General features: G+C 63.0%; 1 protein-coding gene across 1 annotated transcript; it reads right to left on the reverse strand.

Moving 5' to 3' along the window:
* Positions 1 to 793: 793 nt before the first annotated feature.
* DAGLA (diacylglycerol lipase alpha) lies at positions 794 to 24,191 on the reverse strand. Its single transcript, XM_049644948.1, has 18 exons — positions 24,062 to 24,191; positions 23,455 to 23,666; positions 22,006 to 22,107; positions 21,422 to 21,560; positions 18,052 to 18,139; positions 16,064 to 16,198; positions 15,762 to 15,839; positions 13,744 to 13,868; positions 10,826 to 10,979; positions 10,360 to 10,443; positions 10,169 to 10,246; positions 9,528 to 9,608; positions 8,545 to 8,687; positions 7,731 to 8,217; positions 6,254 to 6,450; positions 5,417 to 5,546; positions 4,712 to 4,899; positions 794 to 2,763 (listed from the first exon to the last, which is right to left on the reverse strand). The coding sequence occupies exons 1-18, from the start codon at positions 24,154 to 24,156 to the stop codon at positions 1,806 to 1,808; spliced, it is 3,474 nt and encodes a 1,157-aa protein (XP_049500905.1). The 5' UTR covers positions 24,157 to 24,191; the 3' UTR covers positions 794 to 1,805.
* Positions 24,192 to 24,657: the final 466 nt, after the last annotated feature.

The following is a 24,657-nucleotide window of genomic DNA, read 5'->3' on the forward strand; positions in this document are numbered from 1 at the left end:
GGAGGGAGGCCCAGCTCCCAGTTCTCTGTTTCCATCCGTCAGGGTGGGCAGGGGTCTTAGGGCAGTGTCCAGGCCAGTCCCAGCTGTGTGTGGGACCAGGGTCAGGACGCAGGCCCCAGATACGAGTCATCATGAGATGAGGGTGTGGGGCGGGGCGTCTTGGTCGGGGGAGTGCGTCTAGCAGCCCCGGAGAGGCCGTGCGGGGCCAGAGTGGGGGAGTATGCCTCCGAGGAGACGAAGGCACAAGCGGGCAGTCAGCGTCTGGGCACACATCAGTTTTCCAAACCGGGGATCAGAGCAGCAGGTAGGACACATCTGAGACCGAGCCCGTCCTGTGCGCCGCTCCCCCCACCACCCCCCCCGCCCCGGGCACGGGCCCCCATCACAGTCACTGGCTGTGTTCTTGGCAGGCTGGGAAAGTGGCAGGGCAGGTAGGGTGGGGCGGGGGCCCCAGCAGCCCCTTCCTCAGGAGCACCACACACTCATGCACATGCACACACGCGCCACGCCAGCTCGGACCTTCCCCCACTGGGCTTCTGGGGAAAGGCTGGCCTCCACCTCCCTGTGGTTCCCCAACCCAGCAGGGGAGGAACCCCCCTCAGGTGTGGGCTGGGGAGGCCTCCAGTAACCCAGGACAGCCCCAGAGCCCCTGGCCCTCCTGCACCTCCTTTAGTCGGGTCCCACAATACCCTGCTCTTGGCCTCGCTTCCTGCCGACAGGACATTGATGGCGGGGGGGGGGGGGGGGGGGGGGGGGGGAAAAAACCCCCCCGGCCGGAAGGGAACCCGGGCAGGGGAAGGGGGGGGCGGGGGGGGGGTGGAGGCATGTCTGGTTTCAGATCCCAGGTCCCGAGGCTGCCTAGGCGTGGGGGCGAGGTGATATAAAGGGGTTACACGGAGCCCTCAAAGGAAGGGGGATTTGGGTGCCCTCCTTCTTCCCAGGGCACTGACTCTGCAGCCAGGGGTGGTCACACCTGTGCCCTCCGCCCTTTGAGTGGCCAGGATCCCTGGGGGTAGAAGGCAAGCCAGGAACTAATGGGCAGACAGGGCAGGCCAGGGTGCCCAGGACCCACTGCCAGAGGGATCAGCATGAGGGGCACGGAGCAGAGAAGCGGCAGTCTTGATCCCACCCTCCTCCAGGCTCCTCCAGGCTCCATGGCTGCCTTGGGCTCTGTGGAGCCTGGCCTTCCTCCTTTCCCTGCTCAGAACACACGATGGGGGAGAGGGGGGCTTGCAAGCCCAGGAAACATCCCGAGCCCAGCCCAGTGGCTTCTGTAAACATACACAGCACTGCGGGCCACCTTGGTGTGGGGTCACCCCAGGGGGCTGGCCAGCAGGCACCAGATCTGGGGGGTGGCCAGGGCAGATGCCAGCCTGGACCACAGACGTGAATATGTGGGGAGAGGGCTGCTCTCCATCTGGGCCCTGGGAGAGCAGCCAGAGGGCAGTGATGGGGAGTCAGCATGCCCACTGCCGGTCCTGGAATAGGGGGTGCCGGGATGCCCTGTGGGGGACAGGCAGGCCGAGAGCGCAGAGCGCTGCCCTGCCCACCGGGCCGGCTGCCCCAGGCTCCCCCCTGCATCACACCCCTCCCCAATCTGGAGGACCCAGATCCCAGCCTCCTGGTGGTCCTAAGCTGAGGTAGGGACGTGGACCCCCAGCTCAGCAGCAGTGCCCCGTGCCTGAGGCTAAACCGGCCCCTGGGGGCCTCTCCTCAAAGCAGCCTGGCCCTGGGGGCAGCCACCAGGAGCCCGGGGGGGCCACCTACTCTGGCCTGGGCCTCAGCCGGCAGCCACGCCTGGGGTGCTAGCGAGCTGAGATGACCAGGTCGTCCTGCTTGGCGGGGCTGGCCCCTCGGCCGGTGGGGGTAGAAGTCCGGATCTTGTCCACTGCCAGGCACTCCTGGCTGCTGAGACCCGTGGGCGACAGGTCCATGGGCTCCCCCGAGGAGCTGAGCGGGAAAGAGGGCGAGAGTGAGATGCCCGAGGAGGGGTCGGCCGAGCCGGCAAACAGCCTCGGGGGCTTGGGCACCAGGTTGGGCTCGAACTGGGCGCGGAGCAGGATCTCTTGCTGGCTGGGGGACTTGGGGCCCTCGGCGTAGTCGCTGGTGGGGCTCTCGGGCACCACCATGCAGTAGAGGTCCTGGAAGGAGCTGCTCTTACTGTCCAGGTTGAAGAGGCTGTCAATGAACTCGGCGAACTCCAGCACCTGAGGGCTGGGCGAGTCCCCCAGGCGCCCGTTGTGCAGCGCGAGCTCGGCCCCCGGGGCTGCCCCGCCGCCGTCGCCGCCGCCCCCCTCCTCCTCGTTGGCCGCCGCGCTGGGGGGCCGCTCCGGGGTGACGCCCCCGCTGCCCAGGGCCGCCTCCAGGGGCTGCGTGTCCTGGGAGTGCTTGGACAGGCTGTCGGCCGCCAGCAGCTCGGTGCGCGAGCTCAGGGACGGGTTCTCCTCCGGGATGGCGGGGTCGATGTAGAAGAGGTGGCCCTCGTCGCGCTCCAGCACGGCGTGGAGGCTGGGTGAGCCGCGGATGCTGCGGAAGCCTGACGAGCGGCGCGAGTCGAAGCTGTACAGCGACTCGGTGTCTGAGAGGCTCTCCATGGTGGCCAGCGGCGCCCGCCGGGCCTGCAGCTCCGCCGCCAGCCGCTCCTGGGTGGACAGCAGCAGCAGCTCCACGGGGTCCTGGCGGGCCGCTGCGGCCGCGGCCACCGGGGACAGCAGCCGCCCCTCGGAGAAGCCCTCCAGGCTCACCTCGGACTGGGACTTGCTCCTACAGAGGGGAGGGCGGGGCAGGGAGGGGCGTGAGACTCAGGAGGGGCAGAGACTCCTCCCACTCGCTCTGGGCGGGAGGGACCTCGGGGAGGAGAGGAGGGGAAAGTCAATTTCGCGGTTGTTGAACGGCCCGGGGCAGGGGCCCTTATTTTTTTTCTTTTTCAGTTTTTTTATTTATTTCTTAAAAGGGCTTTTTAAAAGTTTATTTTGAGAGCGAGCGAGAGAGCGCACAAGGAGGTGAGGGGCAGAAAGAAGGAGAGACAGAATCCCAAGCAAGGAGCCGGATGTGGGGCTTAAACTCAAGAACCGAACCGTGAGATCATGACCTGAGCCTTGATCAAGAGTCCGACCCTTAACCTACTGAGCCGCCCAGGCGCCCCAGGGACCCTTACTTACTTATTTATTTATGTTCATTTATTTTGACAGAGCGAGTGAGCAGGGGCAGGGCAGGGGGAGAGAGGGAGGGAGGGAGGGAGGGAGAGAGAGAGAGAGAGAGAGAGAGAGAGAGAGAGAGAGAAAGAGGAGACAGAGGATCCGAAGCAGGCTCCACACTGTCAGCTCAGAGCCTGATGTGGGCCTTGAACTCACAAACCGTGAGATCATGACCCGAGCCAAAATCAAGAGTCGGAGGCTTACCCGACTGAAACACCCAGGCGCCCCAGGGACCGTTGTTTTTTAAAAACAACTCCTGTTTGGCTGATGCTGTGGGTAAGGAGCCCTGAAGGCCTAAGGCCCCCGCTGGGAGCACTGCTGGGGCACCTTGTACCTGTGGGTAGCCTGAGACTCAGAGCGACTGGCTGCCCCAGGTCACTCATGAGGCAATGGTGGGGGTGGGGGGGGGGAGAGGGAAGGGGGGAGGGGAAAGGGGGAAGCGGGGAGGGGGAAGGGGTAAGAGCACTGCCCAGAGCTGCCCCCACAGGTTCTCAGACCCTCAGCACCAGCACCACACTTCCCCACCCCCCTATCTCCCCCCACCCCCATCTCCCCCCACCTCTCCCAGGACTGTGATCACTTCCTTCCTCACACTGGGGTTCCTCCAGCCTCTGCCATGGGTTGGAGCCCTCTGCGGAAGGGACCGGACAGGGCAATGGGGTGGGGGGCCGGAGGGGGGGGCGGTGATGCAGCCGCTGCTGCGAGGGGACGCTGGCTCCCTCATGTGGTCATGTAGTTGCCACAGGAAATGCACAAATGGGAGAGCGAGAGACGTCCAGGTGTCCCCGCCAAGGGCGAGGAAGCAGCGACCACCCTTCTGAGCAGCCTCCTGGCCAAATCTGTAACCTGGGTGGGCAGGGTCCCAGAGAGCCAGGAAGACTCCCACCCGCCAGGAGGCACCCTGTAAGAGCCACCCCCTGGTAAGAGTGTGCGTGAATACGGAGTGTGGGTGGGCCTGGGAGCATGCATGCACGGCTCTGTGTTCTGTGTACGGCAGGCACACCAAGCGTCTGTATGTCAGCTACCCCAAACGTGTCTCCGTGGTTCGGTCTGGGCACAGGTGCACTCACGCATTCACGTGCACGGCTGCCTGTCCTGGCGTGGGCTCTCTGTGCACTTAGAGCTATTTGTGAACACGTATGTGCACGTGTCCGCTTCAACACGAACACGTATGTGTGCACGTATGTAAGTGCGTGGGTATCCATCTGTTTGGGACCAGATGGCCACGAGCGAACCTGTGTGCTTGTGGCCGTGTGTCTGTGCGTCCCTAGACGGCCACTATCCCACGCGGGCTTCAGTGATGGCAGGCTCGGGGGCAGTGGGAGCTGATCGGGAGACCCTGAGCAGAGGGGATGGAGATCGAGTTCTCCTGTGCACGTGCGCAGAGCTCCGTGAACACGTGGGCCCAGTACGTGCACAGAGTACACACGCGCACAGACAGTCGTGCTCTGGGACACACTGTGGCACCTGTAGCGGCCTCTGGGGTGGGCTGGGGCTGGGCGCCTGGGGCTCACCTGACGCTGCTATTTCGGTGGTCTGCGGTGGGCAGCTCTAGGGCGAGGCCGGCGGGCACGGGTGGCCCTGTGGGCAGCGGCTGCTGCTGGAAGATCAGCTCGGGAGTCAGGTCCACCTCAGTGGGGCTCACCATGACCTTAGCAGCAGACAGCAGGGCCGTCTTTCCCTTGTTGTAGTTCTCCAGCACCTGGGGACGGGTCAGGCAAGCTGGTGGTGGTGGTGGTGGAGGAGTGACAATCACATGGGGGGGGCGGGGCAGCAGGCCAGGCTTCTCAGGCCAGAGCCTCGTGGGGTGAGCCGGGCCCCGCCCCTGTCCCCCCACCCCAGGTCCCTGCCCCACCAGGAAGGCCTGCCCCACAGATGGGCCAGGCTGGGGTTTCCCTTCCCTATGGTCAGCTTTCCGCGGTCAGGTGATGGCTGAGGGTGCCCGTGGGTGGTGATGCACCTGTCAAGTGCCAGGTGGCCTCCAGGCCCTCTAAGCTCAGCCCGCCTCGGGGACAGGTCCCTGGGAATCTCCTAAGCTCCCCACTACGGGGCCACGTGGCGAAGTAGACCGCGGGGGCGTGGGGGCCAGAACACGAGCTCTGGTTCACTCCTCTGAGAGTCTGCACCCTTGCTCGTAACGTGGGGACGGAGACAGCCCAGCAGAGTGCTGCGGGGCGCTGAGGTGACGTCACTGCCCGGGGCCGCGCGGGGGCTCTCACCTTGTTGAGCCCCTCCATGACCACATAGGGGAGGTGCTCGTGCAGCATGGCCGGCGAGATGATCACCTCGTTGAAGGCCTTGTTGTCGCCCCAGATGGCAAAGTACGTGGGCTCCTCCTGCTCACAGCAGCTGGGGACACAGGCGCCGGAGGGAAGCTGAGTGGGGGTGACTCCCTGGCCGAGGCCCCCAGGTCCCCGGGCTCCCTGCTCTCGCCTCACCCTGAGCCCCCACCCCCACCCCCACCCCAGCCAGGAACCGTTTATGCCAAATGGGCCTCAGCCGCCGTCCCTACACAGCCTACTACCCGCTCGCGGCCGGGGTCACACCTGCCCCAACCCTGGGCAGGAGGGGTCGCTGGGAAGGAGGACCCAGGCCCGACCCCCTGAGAGAGCACGAAGTAAGAGAGGTCGATGTGTAGCTTGTCCACCTTCGCGCTCCCACCCCCGCCCCGCCCCTGTCACAACCGCTGCCGTCTAATCCCGGAGGGGATGCCAAGTGACACCTGAGGTGTGAGCTGGCCGGGGCCTCAGGGTGACCCCTCCAGGGCCTCTGCTTTTACGTGGCCCCTAAATGGGAAGAGCTGCTCAGGAACAAAGTCTGACACGGCCAAGGGAGGAGCCTGGAGTCCCGCTCTGGACTTTTCTTCCGTTCCCAGTGCCCCAGGATAGGGCGACCCCTGCAGTGAGCGTCCCAGGCCAGTATCTCCCAGCCTCTGCCCACCACCCCCGCCCCGTCCCGTTCCGAGGGGTGACAAAGCAAGGCCAGCCCGGTCCCCCACCCCCCTGGCCGCTGCCTCCCCCCCCCCCAGCTGACCGGGGTCGCGGGCAGCACCCTACCAGCACTGCTCTGCTGGGTGGTTGTGGACCACGTGGATGATGCGGCCGGGTGGGTAGAGAGGGGTGCTGGCTGACAGGGCGATGGTCAGGTCGCTGGGGTGGGTCCAGAGCCGCGTGCTGGCCAGCGTGGCCACCTCCACCTCCTCAGGCAGCTCCGACTTGGGGATACATTTGGTGGCCCCCACGATAATTCGCCACTGTGCGGGGCAGGGGGGAGATGGGGAGAGAGCTGAGCAGGGCTGGCTGGGTGGGCAGGGGCAGAAGGGTCCTCAGAAGGAGGGCCCTTGGTGACAGGTGGGAGCTGGGATGGCCATGGGTGGAGGGAAGGACAGTGCCCACCTAAGGAGGCAGTGGCCGAGGCATATGGCGGCCAGGATGGCCAAACAGTGCCAAGGGCAGATGATAGGACACTGTTGAATGTCAGGGCTGGAAAGGGGCTGGAAGAGCAGTCAACCCCTTATCTAGAGGATGGGGAAACAGCCCAGCAAAGGGAAGGGACTTGCTCTAGGTCATTTCCTGAGTCAGAGACAGAACAGAACCCGAAGTTCATCGCAGTTGCACCTACCAGGCCTGGGCACGTCTGGATTGGCTCCCAGCTACCTGCCTCCTGGGCCTGACAAGGGCACAGGCCTGGGTCTGATAGGAACAGCTCTACCTTCCAGAACCAGGCTCCTCCAGGCAGACATGGCCCCCTAAGGCTTTGCTGCCCTGCCCACCTTTGCCACCTGGTGCCTGACCCAGGGCCCTGCCTGCCGGAGGGTCATGGGCACCAAGGTTGGGAACAGGCCAAATTGGGCAGAGATGGTTAATGGGGTGGGGGCCGGCCTGGGGGTCCCAGGGGACAAGCTGGTGCAGGTCAGCCCCTGCCTGCCTGTCTCCGGGTACCTGGCCACAGCACCCGCCCCCGCCTGGCATGCTGAGGCCGGCTTGCCACAGGAGGAGCCCCCCCAGTGTCCTCCTCTGAGACCTGATGAGGTATGAGGAAGGGCTGATCCTCTCCTTAACCACAGCGGACATCAGAACAAAGTGCACCCAGATCCCCTCCGGCGGTGGCAGCCCGGCTCATGGAGCCCGGGGAGCCGCAGCAGGCTTGGCAGGGGGCTTCCTGTCGCAAAGTCGAAGCACCGGGCTTCGGGCCTGCTTTTTCTTGACTTTAGGAAGCTGTGGGTGATGGGGACTCAGGAGCCCTTGGTTCCCTTCCTGACTCAGTTACAGCTTGTGTAAGCAACAGCAAGTCCCCTGCCCACTCTGGGCCTCAGCCTCGGTTTCCCCCTCTGTACAAGGGGCAGGGAGACGTGGTGAGCTTGGAGGTCTGAGAGTTTGAGGGCCTGGGGTTCCCATGACATCAGCCACACACAGCCTGGCCTCACATGGCTGGGGCCTCTTGTGCTTTGTGCCAAGGGACAGGCAGGGCACAGGACAGGTGAGGTGCCCAGGGCCCAGCGTGCCCTGGCAGGAGGGAGGGGCGGGGGCTCACTTTAGGCTTTGTGCTTCGCTGCAGGACATCCAGGAGCTGTCTGCGGAAGCCTTCCAGCTGGGAGAGGCCGATCCTGGGGAAGGAGGCAAGACGGGTGTCAGCCTGGCCTGGCCAGGGCCCGGGAGAGGCGTGGGGTGTGGGGGCAGAGCGGGCAGGCACATGGCAGCCACAGAAACAAAAAGACCACGCCATCAGGATCACAGGGTGGGAGGGGTGGACAGGCAGGCGGGAGTCAGCAGCTCGGCAGGGCCAAGCCAGGGAAGGGAGGTCAGGCAGGGTGGGGCCGCCCGTCCTCCGGCTCTGGGGGCTCTGGGACTCCCCCCGGGGAGATGGGAATCCCCCGAGGAGGGAGGAACAGTCGACTGGGATTGGGACCGGGACCGTGGAGAGAGGGCATAACTTGTGACTTGCGACTCGCCTGGGGACAAGGTCTTTGCCCAGAACCACAGCTGTCACAAATTCCTTGGAGTATTCCATGGCGTCCTCGCTGCAAAGGAAGCCAAGGGGTGCTAAGGCAGGGGTGGTGAGCGGGCCCCGCTCCGGCACTCCTGGGGTCAGTTTGTGATTCGAGGCCCTCCGGGGAGCTCACGGGTGCCAGGCCAGGCCGCCCGCCGCCTGTCGCACCTTTCCTGCCAGTGAGGCTTTGCCGGGCGTGGATCCTGGGGTCTGCCTGGCATCTGACGCAGCAACCCCCCCGCGCTTAGCGGGCCATTCCCAGGCCCCCGTGAGACCAGAAGCCAGACTGCCCGGGGCCGGCTCCCAAGGCTTTAGCCCCTGCCAACCCAAGCCAACTCCGAGGCCCCAGGCTGCTCACCTCAGCAGGCCCCCTGGTGGGGAGTAGGCAAAGCACTTGAGGGTAGGGTACTGGGGGCGCAGAAGGAAGGAGAGGATGGCAGCAGTGCCTGCACCCAGGGAGTGGCCCACCACAATCAGGCCGTAGTGTTTGGTTCCGCGGCCCTGAAAACCGAGAGAAACCTGAGAGCCCTGCCCCGCTGACTGTCTGGACTAGCTGAAACCAGGGAGGCGGAAGGGTCTTCCCAGAGTCCCGGGATCGTGTCTGTGCTGTGCGGCTGCCGGGGCAGAGAGAGAGGGCCAAGCTAGACTCACGCAGAGCAACTTGTCGGGGGGACTCTTCTAACAAACTCCTACTCATCCTTCCAAACCTTGCTCAGAGTACCTCCTTGGAGAAGCCCTTTCTGATTTTCCAGGAGAGGCTGACTTCCTCCTAGATGCTGCATCTACACCTGTGGCAGACCTTCATACATGGTGACCATACTCTGGTGTAACAGCGTACGTTCTGTAAAGATTATACTCTGTTATAATCGCTTGTTCACCTGCCCCTGTTTCTGTGCCCCAGACGCTAGACTGGGCTCTCCGGGGACCAGGGACGGCTTGGCTTTGGGAAGAGCAGTTGGCAGCACCTCGGGAGATCACCCCGACCAGAGTGACCCCCTTTTGATCGGCTCTGCAACGATTTTCCATCGCCTGCTCTAGATTCTGAAGCCCCTGGCCCGAACCATCTTCGGGCCTCCAGTGCCTGGCGTGGAACAGGTGCTCACAACTGGGTGGGGCTGAGCAGGGGAGCCCAAGAAATGCTGGTGCAAAAGAGGAAGGCGTCAGAGCAGGTGGGAGGGACTGAGCAAGTGAGGAGGGGGCCGGGAGCCAGGCATCAAAGGAGGCTGTAGGAGCCTGGCCTGCTGGGGAGGCGCCACCGTTCAACGCATCCTGCCCCCAGTGTGGCCCTCGGGGAGGCAGGGCCAGCGTGGCCAGGGCTCGCTGGCAGGGAAAGTGCCTCACCAGGTCTCGCCCAAAGGCCTGGGACAGGACCATCTCCTGCTCCAGCTTCTTCTTGATATACTCAGCCGAGAGGACCATTCCCTGGGTAAGGAGGAACAGAGGTGGGTGTCACGGGCAGGGAGGGAGGGAGGTCTTTTAGAGACCAGTAAAAACCAGTGGCTGGAAGCTCACTAATCCTGTCCTGTTTCCCCTTTGGCCCTCCTGACCACCTGGCTGTGGGGCCTGGTGGATACTTTCTCACATCAGTCCCAGCTCACAGATGACAAAACTGAGGCTCAGAAGAGTGGCATGTCTGTCTACCAGAAACCAGTGGCTTGGTGGAGGACGAGCCCCAGGAGGCTGCCAGTGAGGGAGGGGAGAGAGCGTCTGAGGGCGAGGGAGAGACCCCCTGAGTCCTGTGCTGCCAGGAGGTCAAGTAGGGTGAGGTGCTGCCTCCTCAGGCTTTACTGGGACAGTATCTGGGCCAGGTAGGACCGTGGGGGTCCTGATGGGTGGGCCACAGTGAACTTCTAGACGAATCTGCACCTCAGGGGGGTGATGGGGGGGTGGCACAAGCAGGGAGGCCCCCCACTGCAGCAACAAGACAGGTCTGTGTGCCAGCAGGGTTGGAGAGAAGGCAAGGGGCCCAGAACGGGGTGTACCTTGTGTCCCAGCCAGGTGCCGTGGTGCCCCTCCACAGGGAGGCGCTCAGCGTCACCAGTGAGGTCTGTCAGCGCATCCTTGTGGAAAGAGAGGACGGGTGAGGGGTGGGGTGAGGGGTGAGGATGACAGGCACCCCTCGGGGGCTGTGAGGGTGTCCACAGGGGCGGGCTGGGAGCCACAGGCAGCATACCTTAGGGGAAAGGGTTCCCCGGATACTGATCACCACCTTCTTCTTGTCATGGTCCACTGCCACGTAGAAGGGGGTCTCATAGACCTAGGATAAGGGGGTTCATGAGCCGAATGGCCTTGGGATGGGGCTAGACTTGGGGAATGAGTGACCTGAGCAGGTCTTCCTGCTACGGAATCGGCTCCCCTGGCCGCTGGGCCCCGCAGGGCTGGCGGGGGCTCCCTGCCCACCCGGCACACAGCCCGCCCTGCCCTCCAGGCTCCCCTCCAGCTCAGACAGCCTGAGAGCAGCTGTCCTGCCTGCAGGGTCTAGAAAGACCACCGCCCCCCCCCCCCCCAGGCCCTCACTGCTTATTCCCTTGATCCCTTCCCCCAAAAGGCTGGCCGAGAAGCCCCAGTGTTGGGTGTGGGGTCGGGGACCACCTCCCGGCCCCAGAGGGAGTGCAGGCCCGGCGTGGGCGGCCCCTCACCGCGTCGTGGCAGGAGGTGTACACGATATCCACCGCGGTCATGTTCTCGTCCAGGAAGTGGCGCCGGATGGCAATGGCGTTGCAGCCACAGCAGTTGTCTTCCTCGATGGTGACTCCCGGGGCGAAGCGGGGCCGCGCAGGGCACAGGCAGCACCTGGTGAGGTGGCAGAGGGCTCAGAGACCCGGGAGAGTCATTCTCTCTGCCGTCCTCTCTGGAACCTCCCTCGCAAGTCCCAGGGTCCTCAGCCTACTTGGCCTCCTGGCAGCATGGGACCGGGTGGGTCTCTCCCTCGCCCTCGACGCTCTCTCCCCCTCACCCCTGGACTGCTTCTCCCTCACTGGCAGCCTCCTGGGGCTCGTCCTCCGCCAGAGCAACGATCTTCCCGCCTTCTCGCTCACCACACCTGCTCCTGCTCTCCGGCACTGAACACCTCCTCCGAGCTACCGAACCGCCCGCCCTGCTCCCGGCCTCCAGACGCCCCCATCCAACCATGCCAGGTCCCAGTCCCCGATGGTCCACCCCCGCGTGCTCCCTGAATCCCCCACATCCAGCTGCTCTGTGCACAGTCCCAGACTTGGACCTGGCCTCGGGTCCTCCCCCCACCTCTCGTCCCACGGCCTGGCGGTCGGCACATCAGCTCGCCCTGCCTTCAGATTCAGAACGGACTCCAACCACCTTCCCTGGCGCCCACCCTTTCCACCATTATCTCTGGCTTGGAGTGTCGTGGCGGCCTCCCGACCGGTCTCCCTCTTCTACTCTTGTCCTCGGCATTCTCGATCGGAAGCCAGGGTGAGCCTCTGAGACATGAGTCAAGCCACATCATTTCACTCAAAACCTTACAGCGATGCCCTTCTTGTCTACTGTCAGAGCTGGAGTCCTTGCAAGGGTCAAGGGCGCTGCCCCATCAGGCCCTGGTTCTCTGGCTTGCGACCTCCGACTTCCCTCCGGCCCCACCGGCCCCACCGGCCTTCCTGACTGCCCTCAGATGCACTGGCCATATCTCATGACAGGACTTCTCACTTCCTTCAGACCTCTGCTCAAATGTATGTCACGGGGACGTCCACCCTGGACACCTCATCTAGCACAGCCAGGCCCCTGCCAGCGTTCCCCAGCCTGACGACACATCCGACTATATTTTTCCCCAAAGCATCAATCTGCTCCAACGGGCTCCGGGTCCCTGTCTGTGTACTGTCTGTACCTCTCCACCAGGCGATGGCTCCACGGGGCAGGCTTTGCTCTGCTTGGTTTACCACTGTGTCCCCAGCACCAGGCACACGGGGTAGGCATCCCCCTCAACGAGGGGCTGAGTGTCAGAGCCGGGCACCCTGCTAGGGAGTGCAGGGGCTCCTCAGGCCACCAGAGGGAGCTAGCACCCAGCCGACCAGCCCTGGAGCCCAGCGGGGACACAAGAGCGCGGTCTGCCAGCTGTCTTGAGATGACAGCTGGGATTTTATTAAGGAGCCTGAATTTCGGCAATGCTGGGAGGTTTGTCTTCACTCAAGCAGCATCTAAGGGATTGTTACATCCCGATGAGGAGTAGCCTCGCTAAGCAAACTCAGGGTCCGGCTGCATCTCGGAAGCTACCGGGCCTGGGGTGGGCGGCCACCTCAACCCACGCTGGGAGAGGCTCCCACCAACCGTAGGGCCAAGTGGGGGCCGGCCTGGGTCTGGGGGCCAGACTCCTGTTCTCAGGCAGCTGTCTCCTCTCTCTAACCCCGGTCAGCCCATGGCCACCGCAGCGTGGCCTTCAGGGACAGAGACCTGGGCTTGAACCCTTGGCCTTGAGGACCGTCTTCTCTCTCCCTGCAGCACCGGGGAGCGGAAAAACAGCAGCATCCCTCCTGCCTGCATATCACCCCGAGTGCCCGGCCTGCCAGTGACTCCCTGGCTTCCGAAATACCTCATGCGCAGGTGGGACAGACACCGCCTGCACAAATGACGCTCCCACCCTGCCCATGAGTGACGGCGCAGGACCTGTCAGAGCCCAGGTCCCGGGACTCCTGGTCTGGTGCTCATTTCAAGAAGCTTCTTAGGCAGCGGCAGGGACTCCCAGGGACGCTGGGAGGACCTGCTGTGGGAGGGGGCGTGGGGTGTGTGGTCTGCTCTGTGAGTCACTGGGGCGGGGGGGATGGGGAGAACCAGGTCCCCAGGGCCACCCAGCCTTCTGGAAACAAAGGGCACCGCAGGAGAGGTGTGGCTGCCCCAAGGGCAGGGGTGTCACAGACAGAAGCTGCCGCCCAGCCTGCCAGCCTTTCGGGACCAGGGAGCCAGGGAGCTGTCCTCCTTCTGTCTGGGCCACACTGAGGGTGGACACACCGAGGACGGGGAAGGGCCCCTCCTGGAGCTGTGCCCTTCTCTGGTCCACTTAGGGAAGCACAGTCCACCAGGCCCCTGACGCGGGCTGCAGAAAATCCTTTCTTTCAGAGAGGCAGAGTACAGGACAGGAGCAGGAGGGAGCAAGATGTGGGCAGAGGGGAGTGTTTGAGAGAGGTAGAGACAGACACGGCAGGGGAAGGGAACCAGCAGTGCCAGAGGCTGGACAGCTATCGTTGAATCCTCTCAAAAGAGCTCCAGCATCCCCATTACACAGATAAAGAAACCGAGCCTTGCAGAGGTAGGGGGGGTCGACTCGCCCAAGGCTGCGGGTGACAAAATCTGGATTCAGAGCAGATTTTGGGATCTGCGTGATTCCAAAGCCCACGCTCTTCCCTGCCTGGGGATAATGCGCGACTAGAAAGGTCGCGGCCCACAGGCGGGGTGGAGGAGAGGAAGGGCGGGTTGCAGACCACGGGGGAGGTGGGGGCAGGGCAGCAGGCACAGTCTGTTCAGGGAGAGTGTCCCGCAGGCTGGCCCAGCCGCGGGACCTCGGCTCCTCCGCACGCACTGGCCGGCCAGAAGGACAGGTCGGGGTACTCACGAGCAGGACCGAGCCAGCTGGCAGAGGCCACAGGCAGGCTTCCGCATCAGGTACATGGGCCACCCGTAGGCGGCTAGAGCGAATAGCATGTAGTAGCAGACCTCTTTGTAGCGGAGCATCTCTTGCTGGAAGAGAGGAAGCGGAGTCAGTCACCCCTTGCCCTTTCCGCCTGCAGCCTCTGGGCCCAAGGGCTCCCCAGGAAGGAGGAGGGAGCGGTCCTGCCAGCCTCCCCGGGGGCTGTAGGCCCACCGGCTCCCACCGTGGAGGAGGGACCGCCCCTCTAGATGATAATTGCATTTCCCTAATTATCTCCGTGCAACCAGGGCACGAAGCCTCCTGGGGCCTGTCCTGCTGCTCCAGCCTCAGAATTAATGATTTGGGGACAGAAAAACACTCGCAGTGCTGGATCGATTTCCTTGCCCGTTTTTTCCGACAAGGGAAGACAGGGGGAGGCGGGGTGGCATTCACCCCCGCCTCGGCAATCAGGCCTGGGAAGAGAGATTTAACCCCTTCCAGCTGGGGGTATCCAGGCCTTGAGTGGCAGGGCTGGCCCTGCAGGCCCTGGGTGACCGGAGAAGCCGTCAGCTGGCTCTCCCGGCCCTCGGGTTCCTGGTCTGCAAATCCGGGGAGACTCCAGTTTGACGCGTCAAATCACAGGCTCCCAGGGGACGTCTGGAGCAGATTGGGATCTCTCCAGAGAAAGGCGCCAGTGTGAAACCCGGTGTCTGAGGCCAGTGGCTATTGTCATCAGCCCGATGGGCTGGAAGGACACAGGAGGCACAGGTGTCCCAGCAAAGCGGCTTCCAGTGTCCCGGGTGTGCCAGGCACCGGAGGGCCCCTGCACTTAGAGGGAATTAGTCACCTTGTAAAAGTTAAAGAGGGTGATTAGTCATCTCGTGAAGTGAACTAGGTAGCTCCTTAATAAGGGCCCAGAGGGGTAGAACCATCCCTGGGCCAGCCCTGTCTGCTCTTTAGGAATGAGCTGAAGAAAGCAATCATCCTCCCTGGCTCTGGCTGGAGGGCGGGGCACGGGCAGGCTTTGCCAAGCAGCAGGCGGGGACCCCAGCACCTCAAGGCTCTGCTGCCTGCCTCTGCCCCTCCCCCTTCACATGGTGAGAGAGCCCAGGGCCGCCCCGGGGAAGCCCGGCTGGGCTGGGCACCTGCCGTGGGTGGGCTGTTTTCAGAGGGGATACGAACACCTACTTTAGGCGGTGGGGACAGACGGAGGCTTTTCTAGGGGATTTAGCTACAAGGGGTAAATCCTTTCTAGTAGGGTCCCGGACGAGACCTTGCGGGGAACTGGACTCCGGATGGCTCCTCTTCTCCCCACCGGAGTTCTGTGTGGAAGGTGGGCCCAGCACCATTACACACGCAGGGATGGGCTCAGAGGGGATGGGGACACGCCCAAGGTCATAGCGACAGTGGCGGAGCTGACGTGTCCCTAAGTGGGTTTGCCCCTGAGGCTGCCGGCTGCAGTTTTAGCCCGGGGAACACAGGGCCCTGAGGTATGGCGGGGGGCGGGGGGGGGGGGGGGCAGGCGGGGGGCTCCCCTGGCCACAGGACCGGCCCCACCTTTACTTGTGACACACCGGATTTCTAGCCAAGATGCCCGAGGAGAGGTTCTGCTGCTCAAAAAAGCTTGAAACCAGCGGGTTACGTCCTGCTGTCTTTTATGACCACAGCAGCAGCGGCAAATAATAAAAGCAGCTCCCCCCCCCACCCCCACCCCGTGAAGCTCTTGATAACCTCAAGAGGCCAGGACCAAACGTTCTGAGTGTGGTTAAGCAGATTCCAGGGTTTTGTCCGGAGGACCAGCGTGATGGGGGTGGGGGTGGGGCTTCTCGGGATGAAGGGGTGCGTGAACCGAGGTGAGCGGCTGGCCGGAGAGCTGCAGGGGGACTCAGGGAGGAGCAGGTGCAGCCCGCTGTCGGGGCGGCTGGCAGGTGGTCTGCTCAGCTCATCCCAGCAGAGGGAGAGGGCCCCGGGGGCAGGCAGGGTGGGGGGTGCTTCGGACTCACCGAGTTCTTGAGGTCGAGATACTTGGTGTTTCTGGTCACTGGCATCCCAGACAGGAAGGCCAAAATGTCATTGTTCGCCTGTAAAACCAGCGTGTAAAGGCGGCTGGCTGTCCCAGGTCCAGCTGCGTGGCTGAGAAAGGGGGTCCAGGCCCGCCCGGCTCTCACTCTGCCTGCTTCCCAAGGGCCTCGATGCCCCCCAAGGGGGCGTGTGGTGGGGAGCTAGCGTCAGAGGGTGACCTCCGGAAACCTGGGGAGTGGCACCGGGACAGCAGGGAGACGCCGGGAGGAGGGCGGGCGCTCACCTCGTCCAGCACCGCGTTGCGTTTGGCCCGCTGCCGCTGCCGGAGCAGCACCAGGCCCGCAATGATGTCGGACGGCACGATGTCGAGGTCTCGGAAAAACTCGGCGAAGAGGTAGGCGATTTCCGAGTAGGCATCCTGTGAGGTCCAGGGGGGTGGGAGGCAGGGGCAGGGGAGCGGGAGAGAGGGCGAGAGACCGGGCGTGAATCCCCCAGGGCCGGGGCTCTGCTCTGGGCCCGGTGCAAGCTCGCCCCGGCACCTGCACGGCGCCAGCTGGGCCCAACCCCACGTGGCCCTCTGCAGCCGTGACCCCAGGGGCCCTAGCCTGGGCTCTGGGCCCCGCGGACCTGGCCAGAGCCGTCTGGGACAGCCACCGAACCTCGTCCGTCCTCCACCTCCCGGCCCTCTTCTGTCCTCAGAGCTCCTACGGCACTCACCATCACCGCCTACCACGCACAGATGCCAACGTGAGCCATTTCCTGTTCTTTCCCCAGTCACTAGGAATCAAGGCCTGCTCGGCCCGGCTTGTTCTCCTCCGCCTTTCTCTCTAGCAGAGAAGCCAAAACTGAGCTCCTGGCCGCTGCCTCTCCACGCTGAGTTTCTTCCCACCTCCCACCAGCTGTGACCTCGAACGGCCTCCTAAGGGCTGAGCCTCTGGGGTGTCAGGCCCCCTCCCCCAGCTGCCCACAGCTGCAGGCTCAGGGACCCTCACGATGTGCCTGGAGGAAGGTGCGACTCTGGGCCAGTGGCCCCCCCCCCCCCCCCCCCGGCTCCCCGTAAGCCCGGCCCCCAGGCCGGCCCAAGCCCGGGCCAGGCGGCCACGCTGGTCGGCGCGCTCAGTGCCTTCCCTGCCTCAGTCGGAGAAGTCTGGAAGCACCTCCCTAACCTCTTAGGGGAGGCTGTGACGGGAACACACTCGTGGCGAGTGGTTCTCTCTTGCTGGGTTTCTTTCACCCTTGAGTGCCTGGCACTTGTAAGGGAAGACAAATCAGGGGTTGCAAACTCAAAGGCCTAATGAGGCCAGACCGAGCCTGCTGCTTCTCAGCCCCCGGGCTGACTGCGCCGCGAGCCAGGTCTAGAGATGCCACCCGTACGTAAACGCCCTGATTTTCAATGTTGGTACTCAGTTCCAACTTTCGGCAACACAGCAGAGTGACGGAGAGGCACCACCTCCAGGGACGGAGGGGGCTGGGGCTCTCTTATACCCGATTACTCATTCCACAGCTCACCAGGGACCGCTGGTGGGAAGGAGCCACTCGGGCCTCCGGCGGCTTCCATGGAGGGCACTTGCTGTCTGGCTCGGGGAGGAGTGGTCTCCTGACCTCACCGGCTCGGCCACTAACTAGCTGTGGGACGCTGAACAAGTCTGGGCCCTCTGGGCCTCAGCCGCCTGATCTGTAAAACGAGGAGGGGCCGCTAAATGGTGTCTAAGGGCCCTGCCAGCACTGGGGTGGGGAGGGGGGGACTCTGCCTCAAGGACCCCGGGGGCCCTGCCGCCCCACCAGGGGCCGCCCTCAGCTGACCGGGCCTTTCTTCCGTAGCGCCCGGCACTGACTGGCCCGACCCCTCGGCTGCTCCGCGGAGCACAGGGTGTGGAGGCTGACTGGGTGCGACTGGGGCTCAGCACTTGACAGCTCCGAAGCATCTCCCAGAGTCACTTGTGTTCCCATGCTGTTCTTTGCTTTCAGGCCACCCTGGTTTTTCAGTACGTCCTCCCCAAACTAGGCTGTAAGTTCCAAAGGGGGTGGATGGAAGGTCTCGAAACCTTTCCGTCCCCTCGACAAAGCAGGGGACCGGCTGTTTCGCCTGCTGGAGGGAGTGCGGTCAGCGGATAACATCCTCGTGTGAGCAGGCTGTCACCTCGCTCTTGCTTAAAACCCGGCGGCGCCGGTCGACCAGCCCCGCCCCGCCCGGCTCTGCCACGGAGTGAGGGCTCCGGAGTGGCTGACAGCAGGATATGAACCTGACGGGAGAGATTTCCCAGTACTTACTGACTGGGAGTCCTTCGTCCGAGTGCAGCAGAGGAACACTTTGAGCCGGCGCGACCAGCTGGTGGCCTGACCCTCCTCTAAGCGGTGCCTGCAGAGGGGGAGAGTTGGTATGTGTGAGGTCAGGGGACGGGACCGGAAGAGCCTAGGTCCAGATGGGATGGAAACAGGGCAGCCTGTTCCCAGGATCGCAGCAAAGGGCTCCCCGGCAGGAGGTCTAGGAGAGAACAGGCCTGGGCCTGGGGGCTTCAGAGGTGGGAGCCCAAACTGGGGACTGCTCTGGTATCCAACGGCGCAAACTATGAGCCCTGGGAGACAACAGCAGGGTGCTGGGCCTCTCAGCCAAGTCACTGTGAAACCCGGAGCAGACCTGTTGGACAGACTTACTTCCCCTTGGAAAGGATTTCCCTCCCTGTATTTGGGGGGGAGTTTAAGGGCCAGATGAGGCTCTGTATTTCTCAACGCCTTGGCTCTGTTACATAAGAGGGGACAAGGGCCTCCACCTTTCATCTGCATGGCTGGCGCCTGTCTATTCCCACCACCCCCCACCCCGTCCCAATTTGTCTAGCTGCTCTGATGGGGAGTCAGGGTATCCAGGAGTCTGTACCCAAAGGCAGAGCAACCGGCCAATTATCCACTGTGCCCCTTCCAATTTCTGGGTGCCCCGAAATCGGGGTGTGTTGGGTGTGAATTTAAGAGCACCAACATTAAAGATGTCAGTTTCCAGATTGAGCAAGACAGGGCTGGTTTGCTTTTGTGACGTGTGCCCTCCCCCTCCCTCCAGCCCCTTCAGACCCTGATGCTTGGTGGTTAGTAGGGGTGGCCCCGAATGGCTGCAAGGCTCTTAGTATCCATCAGGAGTGACAGGCCAGGCCCTCCTTGCCGAGCCTGTTGGCTTCTCTCTGCAGCTAGGGGCTGCTTCCTGCAGCCCTGGCTCCATAAGGCAGTGGGCCACAAGGAACAGGGAAAGCCACAGAGCTTTCTAGGGCTGGAGGAGGGGGTTAGGAAAGGGTACGAAGGATAGAAGGGAATTGCCGCTTCTGGGATCTACCAGCTCTAAGGGACCTGGGCAGCCTTATGTCATAAACCAACATCCCACCTGCCAGGGGCTTGATGAAGGGACAGCATGCTGGCAAGCTGGGTTCCCAGAGCATCACATTCTTTAACTCTTTCTAATCTAATGGGCTTTTAAAGAGTATTTGCTGCTGGGCCTCTGGTTGACGGAAAGTGCTGACTATACACTTGACTGCACTACCCCTTAGGTCCACCAGGTGGCAGATGGAGCCAGTGACAGGTTTGGCCTCATGCATCAGTTAGGCTACTGGAGACCAACACCGGCAGAGAGACACTGAATCTGGATAGAAAGTTCATGGACCCAGCACCCCTCTGCCCCGGGGCTCACTAAAGTGAAGGGAGGGAAGACACCCCTGCAAAGATCCAAGGTCAAGGCCCCCAGGGAATAGCGCTGGGAATAATCTCTCTCCCAACCCCTACGAGATTTCCCTGGAAGGAGAGAGGGCCCGGGACTTAAACAGCTTCCTGACTTCCAGATGCTAAAATAACCTGTCAGTGTCGTTCTCCTGGAAGTGGAGAAAGGGCAGGCAGGCTTGAAAATGTCCTTGTTAAAAAAACTGTTGGCTTTCAGAGCTGAGGGAGGGCCAGCGGAGACCAGCCCGAGTGAGAGGTGGTCATATTAACCAAGCTGCAGCCTAGGCTGCCCTCCCGACCCCTGCGGAGAGCTGGAGAAGACGCAACAGGTCGGAGCCCCGAGCTCTGAGGCCTCTTGCCCCCACAGGGCCAGAAACCACAGGAAAACTTTCTAATTAAACCGACAGCCCCCAACTGCAAAGGCGTTGGCTTCCCTGGGCCCCCAGGGCAATTACCCAGAATCAGAGAGGGGAGATTTTTTTTTTCCCAGGGCCCCAGGAGCCCAGAAACCAGGTCGGGTGGGGGCGTGGGCTCTGAGCGCGAAAATGGGACGGGGTGGTGGTGGCCCACTGCACCGCCAGGGAAAACGGGCTCCAGGGCCTTGGCTCTGGGACCTGGTATTTTGGGCTGGGAGGTGGCCAGCCCAGGCGCGGGTGTGGCTCTGGCCGTTGAGCCGAGCTGACGTGGAGGGCCTGAGGGGAGCCCAGAGCGGAGGCGCAGGAGGGCGGGGTGGGGAGAGTTCCTGGGGGACCCGCGGCCCCGGCTGAGGGCTCCTGATTCCCCTGCCCTGCAGACGGAGTCGCCACGACCACTCTCATCAGCATGACCTGTGGCAAGTGACCTGTCCTCTCTGGGACTGACTCCTCCTCATCGATAGAATGGGTCTCCTAACAGCACCAGGGTTGGAGAATGACCCAGTGGACTGATGGTGCAAAAGGGGGTCCTCACAGAGCCTGGGTCATAGTAGAGTCACCACGGGGCACCCTGGAAGCCCCCCTCCCCTCTCTTTTTCTTTCAGGAAACAGGAATCGCTATGACCCTCGATTCCCTCCCTCATTTCCTCTAACATGGCACAGCTTTCCCCTTTCTTTTAAACGCTGTGCAAAACTTACCTCCTCCAGGAAGCCTTCCTTGATTAACCTTCTGTAGGTCCCTTAATCGTAGAGGCAGCCTAGTCAAGTGGTTAGGAGCAAGGGCCCTAAAGCCAGATCTCCTAAAGCTTGAGCCTAGCTCCATCATATCCTGGCTGTGTCACTCAGGCAAGTCACACAACTTCTGTGTCCTAGCTCTGTCTGCGTTATAGGGGTGACCTCACAGAGCTGCTGTTAGTTAGCACACGTGATGCTTGGCTTGGGTTATGCGTGCTTCGTGCTATTATGACCCTTGTGATTAGCAGCACTGAAGATGGGGGCACCTGGGCGGCTCGGTCATTTAAGTGAGCTTAAGTCGTTTAAATGTCTGGCTCTCAGCTTTGGCTCAGGTCACGGTAGCACAGTTCGTGAGCTCCAGCCCTGCATCGGGCTCTTGAGCCCTATGTGGGGCCTGCTTGGGCTTCTCTCTCTCCCTCTCTCTGCCCACCCCTGCACGCATGCACATTCTTGTGCTCTCTCAAAATAAATGAAAACAGAAACAAGAAAAACAAAAAAGCACTGAAAACGAAGGCAATGGTAACAACGGTCCCATTTACCGAGCACGTACCAAGCGTGTGAGCACAGCGTTAAGCACTTCCCGCTTATTTTATTTAAATCTCACAGCAGCCGTCGGAGGCAGGAGCTGTCATTATTCCCGCTTTACAGACCAAGAAACTGAGGCAGGGAGACGCTAAGACTTTGGCCAATGCCCGTGGCTCACACAGGCGGAGCTGCGGTTTGGGCGGCTCGGGGCCGGCTGTGCCCGCCTGTCCGCGCACCTGCTAGGGGGCCGCCCGCCCGCCCAGCCAACTGACCGGAGGTTGTAGGTCCGGAGGTTGCGCTGCCGCCTCTTGGTGGCTCTTAGCTTGACAAAGGTGCGGCCCGTGGGGTCGAAGACACAGAGGACGGTGATGCAGACGCTGAGGATGACCACCCAGTTGCAGACGACCATCCCTATGGGGCGGCGGTGGGAAACAAGGTGGGGAGGTGCTGGGGGGGACCTCCCTGGCTCGCCAGCTCTGGGGAAAGGGGCGCGGGAGCCTCCCTGTCACCTCCAGGCTCAGAAGCCCCCGGCCCCGGCCTCTGGTCACCTGGTTGTCCCCGTGGTTGTCCCCGTGCCCCCCCCGAGTCCCCCTGAGCCATGACCCCAAGGCCCACCCTTGGTTCAGAGCAGCCAGCTCTGTGGGTTTCTGGTGAGGCTGCGCCCCCCCCCCCCCGCCCCCCGCACACAACAGGTTCCTCTGAGGCGGGATGGCAGACGGCAGGATAAAGGCCACCGCCATCCTGCCCAGTGTCCTCACGGAAACCCTTTGCCCTGGGAGGTGCCTGAGCTTCCTCTTCTCTAAGCTGACCCTGTCCCTTCCAACCCCCGGTGGGGGGGGGGGGCTGGCTCACATACCGAGGGTGACGTTCTTGGCAGTGAGGTCGTTGCAGGAGGTGTAGTACTGAGTGAGCCAGACGATGCCCACGATGGCATAGATGAACTCGATCACCAGGATGGCTGCAAGGAGAGCAGGGTGCTGGCTGAAGGATGGCCAGGGTGGGCCTGCCAGGGAAGGGCCCCGGAACCTCCGCCCGGTCCCTCCTGCGGCAGGGCCACCAGCCTCGCGGCAGAGGGGGCCCACGGGGCACGGCGGTCCCGCCACCGTTCTGTCCCACCACAGCGTGCCCGCCACCTGTTCCAGCTTAAATGCCCAAGGGCCCCTGAGGTTCCCCCTCAGAGGGTGATCCCCCTGGAAAGGCGGAGGATGAAGTGGCATTTCTGTGTTCTTTCAGGATTTTAGAATTATGCCTGTGAACTCCGGTATCAGGCATATCTTGGGCAAGTTACCTAATTCCCTGGGCCTCCGTTTCCTCATCTGTAAAATGGAGTGATGACGTCTGCGTTACAGGACTGCGGAGAATTAGATGGGAGAGGGTTCACTCATAGAGACTGCTATTTCCCCAGGAGGAGGCTCCGGCCCTCAGGAGGGAGGAAGGAGGAACCCCAGCAGGCTGCTGCGGCTGCCCAGGCCGGGGGGTGTGGGGACGCGGGGCAGCGTTAGAGACCCCGGCTCCACAGGCAGCACCTGCGGCAGCTCAGACTCCAGGCTTTGGAGACAAACAACCTGGGTTCAAACCCCAGCTCTGACACACACACACACTAGCCGTGTGACCTTGAAGGGAGCTAATTAGCCTCCCTGGGCCCCAGATTCCTCATCTGTAAAATGAGATCAAAAATGGCTCCTCCCTCACTTAGCAAGGGGAAGGGCTTAGCGCAGCTCACAGAAGCCCCAGAGAAGCGTTCACGAGGAAACACCGGGAACAGCAGCTGGAACCGAAGCCCAGAAAGAGAACACAGGCCGGCCCCCCAGGGAGCGAATCTGGGCCCCGGAGAGGCTTCCGGGGAAGGGGAGCGCTGCCTGGGGGAGGATTTCAAAGCAGCTGAAGAGACGCACTTGGCCTAGAACAGGGGCCAAAGAACTCTTTCAGTCAGGGCCAGAGTAAGTATCTTACACTTGCGGGTCCTATTCTCTGTCATGACTACTCAGCTCCGCTAGAGTCATGCAAAAGCAGCCATAGGGAGTGAGCGCGTAAACGAATGAGTGTGGCTGGGTTCCAATAAAACTATTTACAAAAACAGACGGCAGGCTGGATGTGGCCCTCAGGCCACCGTCCGCCCACCCCCCTGGTCCAGAACGTAAGCCCAGTAAGCCTGCTGGCTCGCCGCTGGACCCTGGTGCTGGCCCAGGGCCTGGCCCATCGCGTGTGCCCACCAGATGTTGGCTGGATGAATGACGGAGCGCGAGAGGAGGGTGGAGGTGGGGGTGGTCTGGAGCCGCCCCCACCCGAGGCGGGTGGCCCTTACCCAGGCGCACGTAGAGCACGTACTGCATGGATTCGCGGGGCTCTGTGTAGAGGATGCCCCCGCGCATGCTCAGCCAGATGATGGCCATCTCGGCGATCATGCAGCTCAGCAGGATGCCTAGGTAGCCGCGGCCGTGGTCCACCAGGTTCAGGGAGCAGGCCTCGTTGGGGTTGTAGACCAGGCCGAAGAGCACCACAGACAGGATCACAAACCTGGGGAAACGCGCACGTGAGAGGGGCCAGGCCGCGCGGGCACCTCCCGAGCTCCCTGGCCAGCCAGGACTCAGCGGCTGGAGGGCTCCACGGCTTCAGGCTCAGGAGCACCGTCCTCCTGCTATCTAGTGCCTCTGAGGACACGGGCGGCCGGGGACAGGGAGGTGAGAGCAGGGAGCCCAGCTGCCAGCTGCGGGGGGACAGCAGCGGCGGCCCTGCCCAGTCACGGGGCCAGGGCCAGTGGTGGCCAGGCAAGGCCTCTGGGCACCACGTGGGTATGTCCCTAGGTGGTGGGGGTTCCAGACACCAACTCCTAGGAGCTGGGAGCATGACAGGGGCAGCACGGATGGCCAGAAGGCCTTCTTCCAGGCCTGTGGCATGGCCCCAAGACTCACCAGGTGGTGTGCAGGAGGAAGAGGAAGATGGCCGGCAGGACGAGGTCATCACTGCCCACAGACCAGCGCCGCCGGAACACCACGATCCCGGGCATGGCTGGCGGCTCTGCAGAGGCTCAGCGGGCCTGGTGCTCACCTCCTGCAAGACAGCAGAGGACCCTGTGGCTGGGCTGCTGTGGCATACTCCTCGGCCAGGCGTGGCCAGCATGCGAGCATCCCTCCCAGGCCCCACGGCCCACGGGCTTCCAGGCCATCGGAAATGCTGATCCATCCCGGGGCAGGACCTACATCCGGCCCTATCCACACCCCCAGAGCCAATATAAAGGACCTCAGCAGCTAGACGCTGGCTTTGGCCTTATGCCTGAGGACTCTCCTGTCCCCGAGACTGGTGCTGGCCCTTCGGGACCGGCTCTCCCTGGGGTCACCACAGCAGTAACTTCCCAGTTCCGTTAAAGACCTGGGCTCACCCCCTGCCTCTCCCTACGTGGGATCAGGGAAGCCCCCAGCTCCCCTGTTGCCTTTTTTCCAGATCTGCCCAGTGCGTGCAGTCCTTGGGGTGGGATGGGGGCTTCTCAGCCCAAAACAAACAAGCAGAA

This window comes from Panthera uncia, chromosome D1 (assembly GCF_023721935.1).
Source record: "Panthera uncia isolate 11264 chromosome D1, Puncia_PCG_1.0, whole genome shotgun sequence".
NCBI lineage: Eukaryota > Metazoa > Chordata > Mammalia > Carnivora > Felidae > Panthera > Panthera uncia.

Excerpts from the sequence above, each read along its gene's own strand:
- DAGLA (XM_049644948.1), bottom strand. The coding sequence starts at position 24,156 with ATGCCCGGGATCGTGGTGTTCCGGCGGCGCTGGTCTGTGGGCAGTGAT. Across the intron at positions 13,869-15,761 it reads ATCTCGACCTCAAGAACTCG|CAAGAGATGCTCCGCTACAA; the intron begins GTGAGTCCGAAG and ends CCTCTCTTCCAG. Across the intron at positions 4,900-5,416 it reads TCATGGAGGGGCTCAACAAG|GTGCTGGAGAACTACAACAA; the intron begins GTGAGAGCCCCC and ends ACCCGTCCCCAG.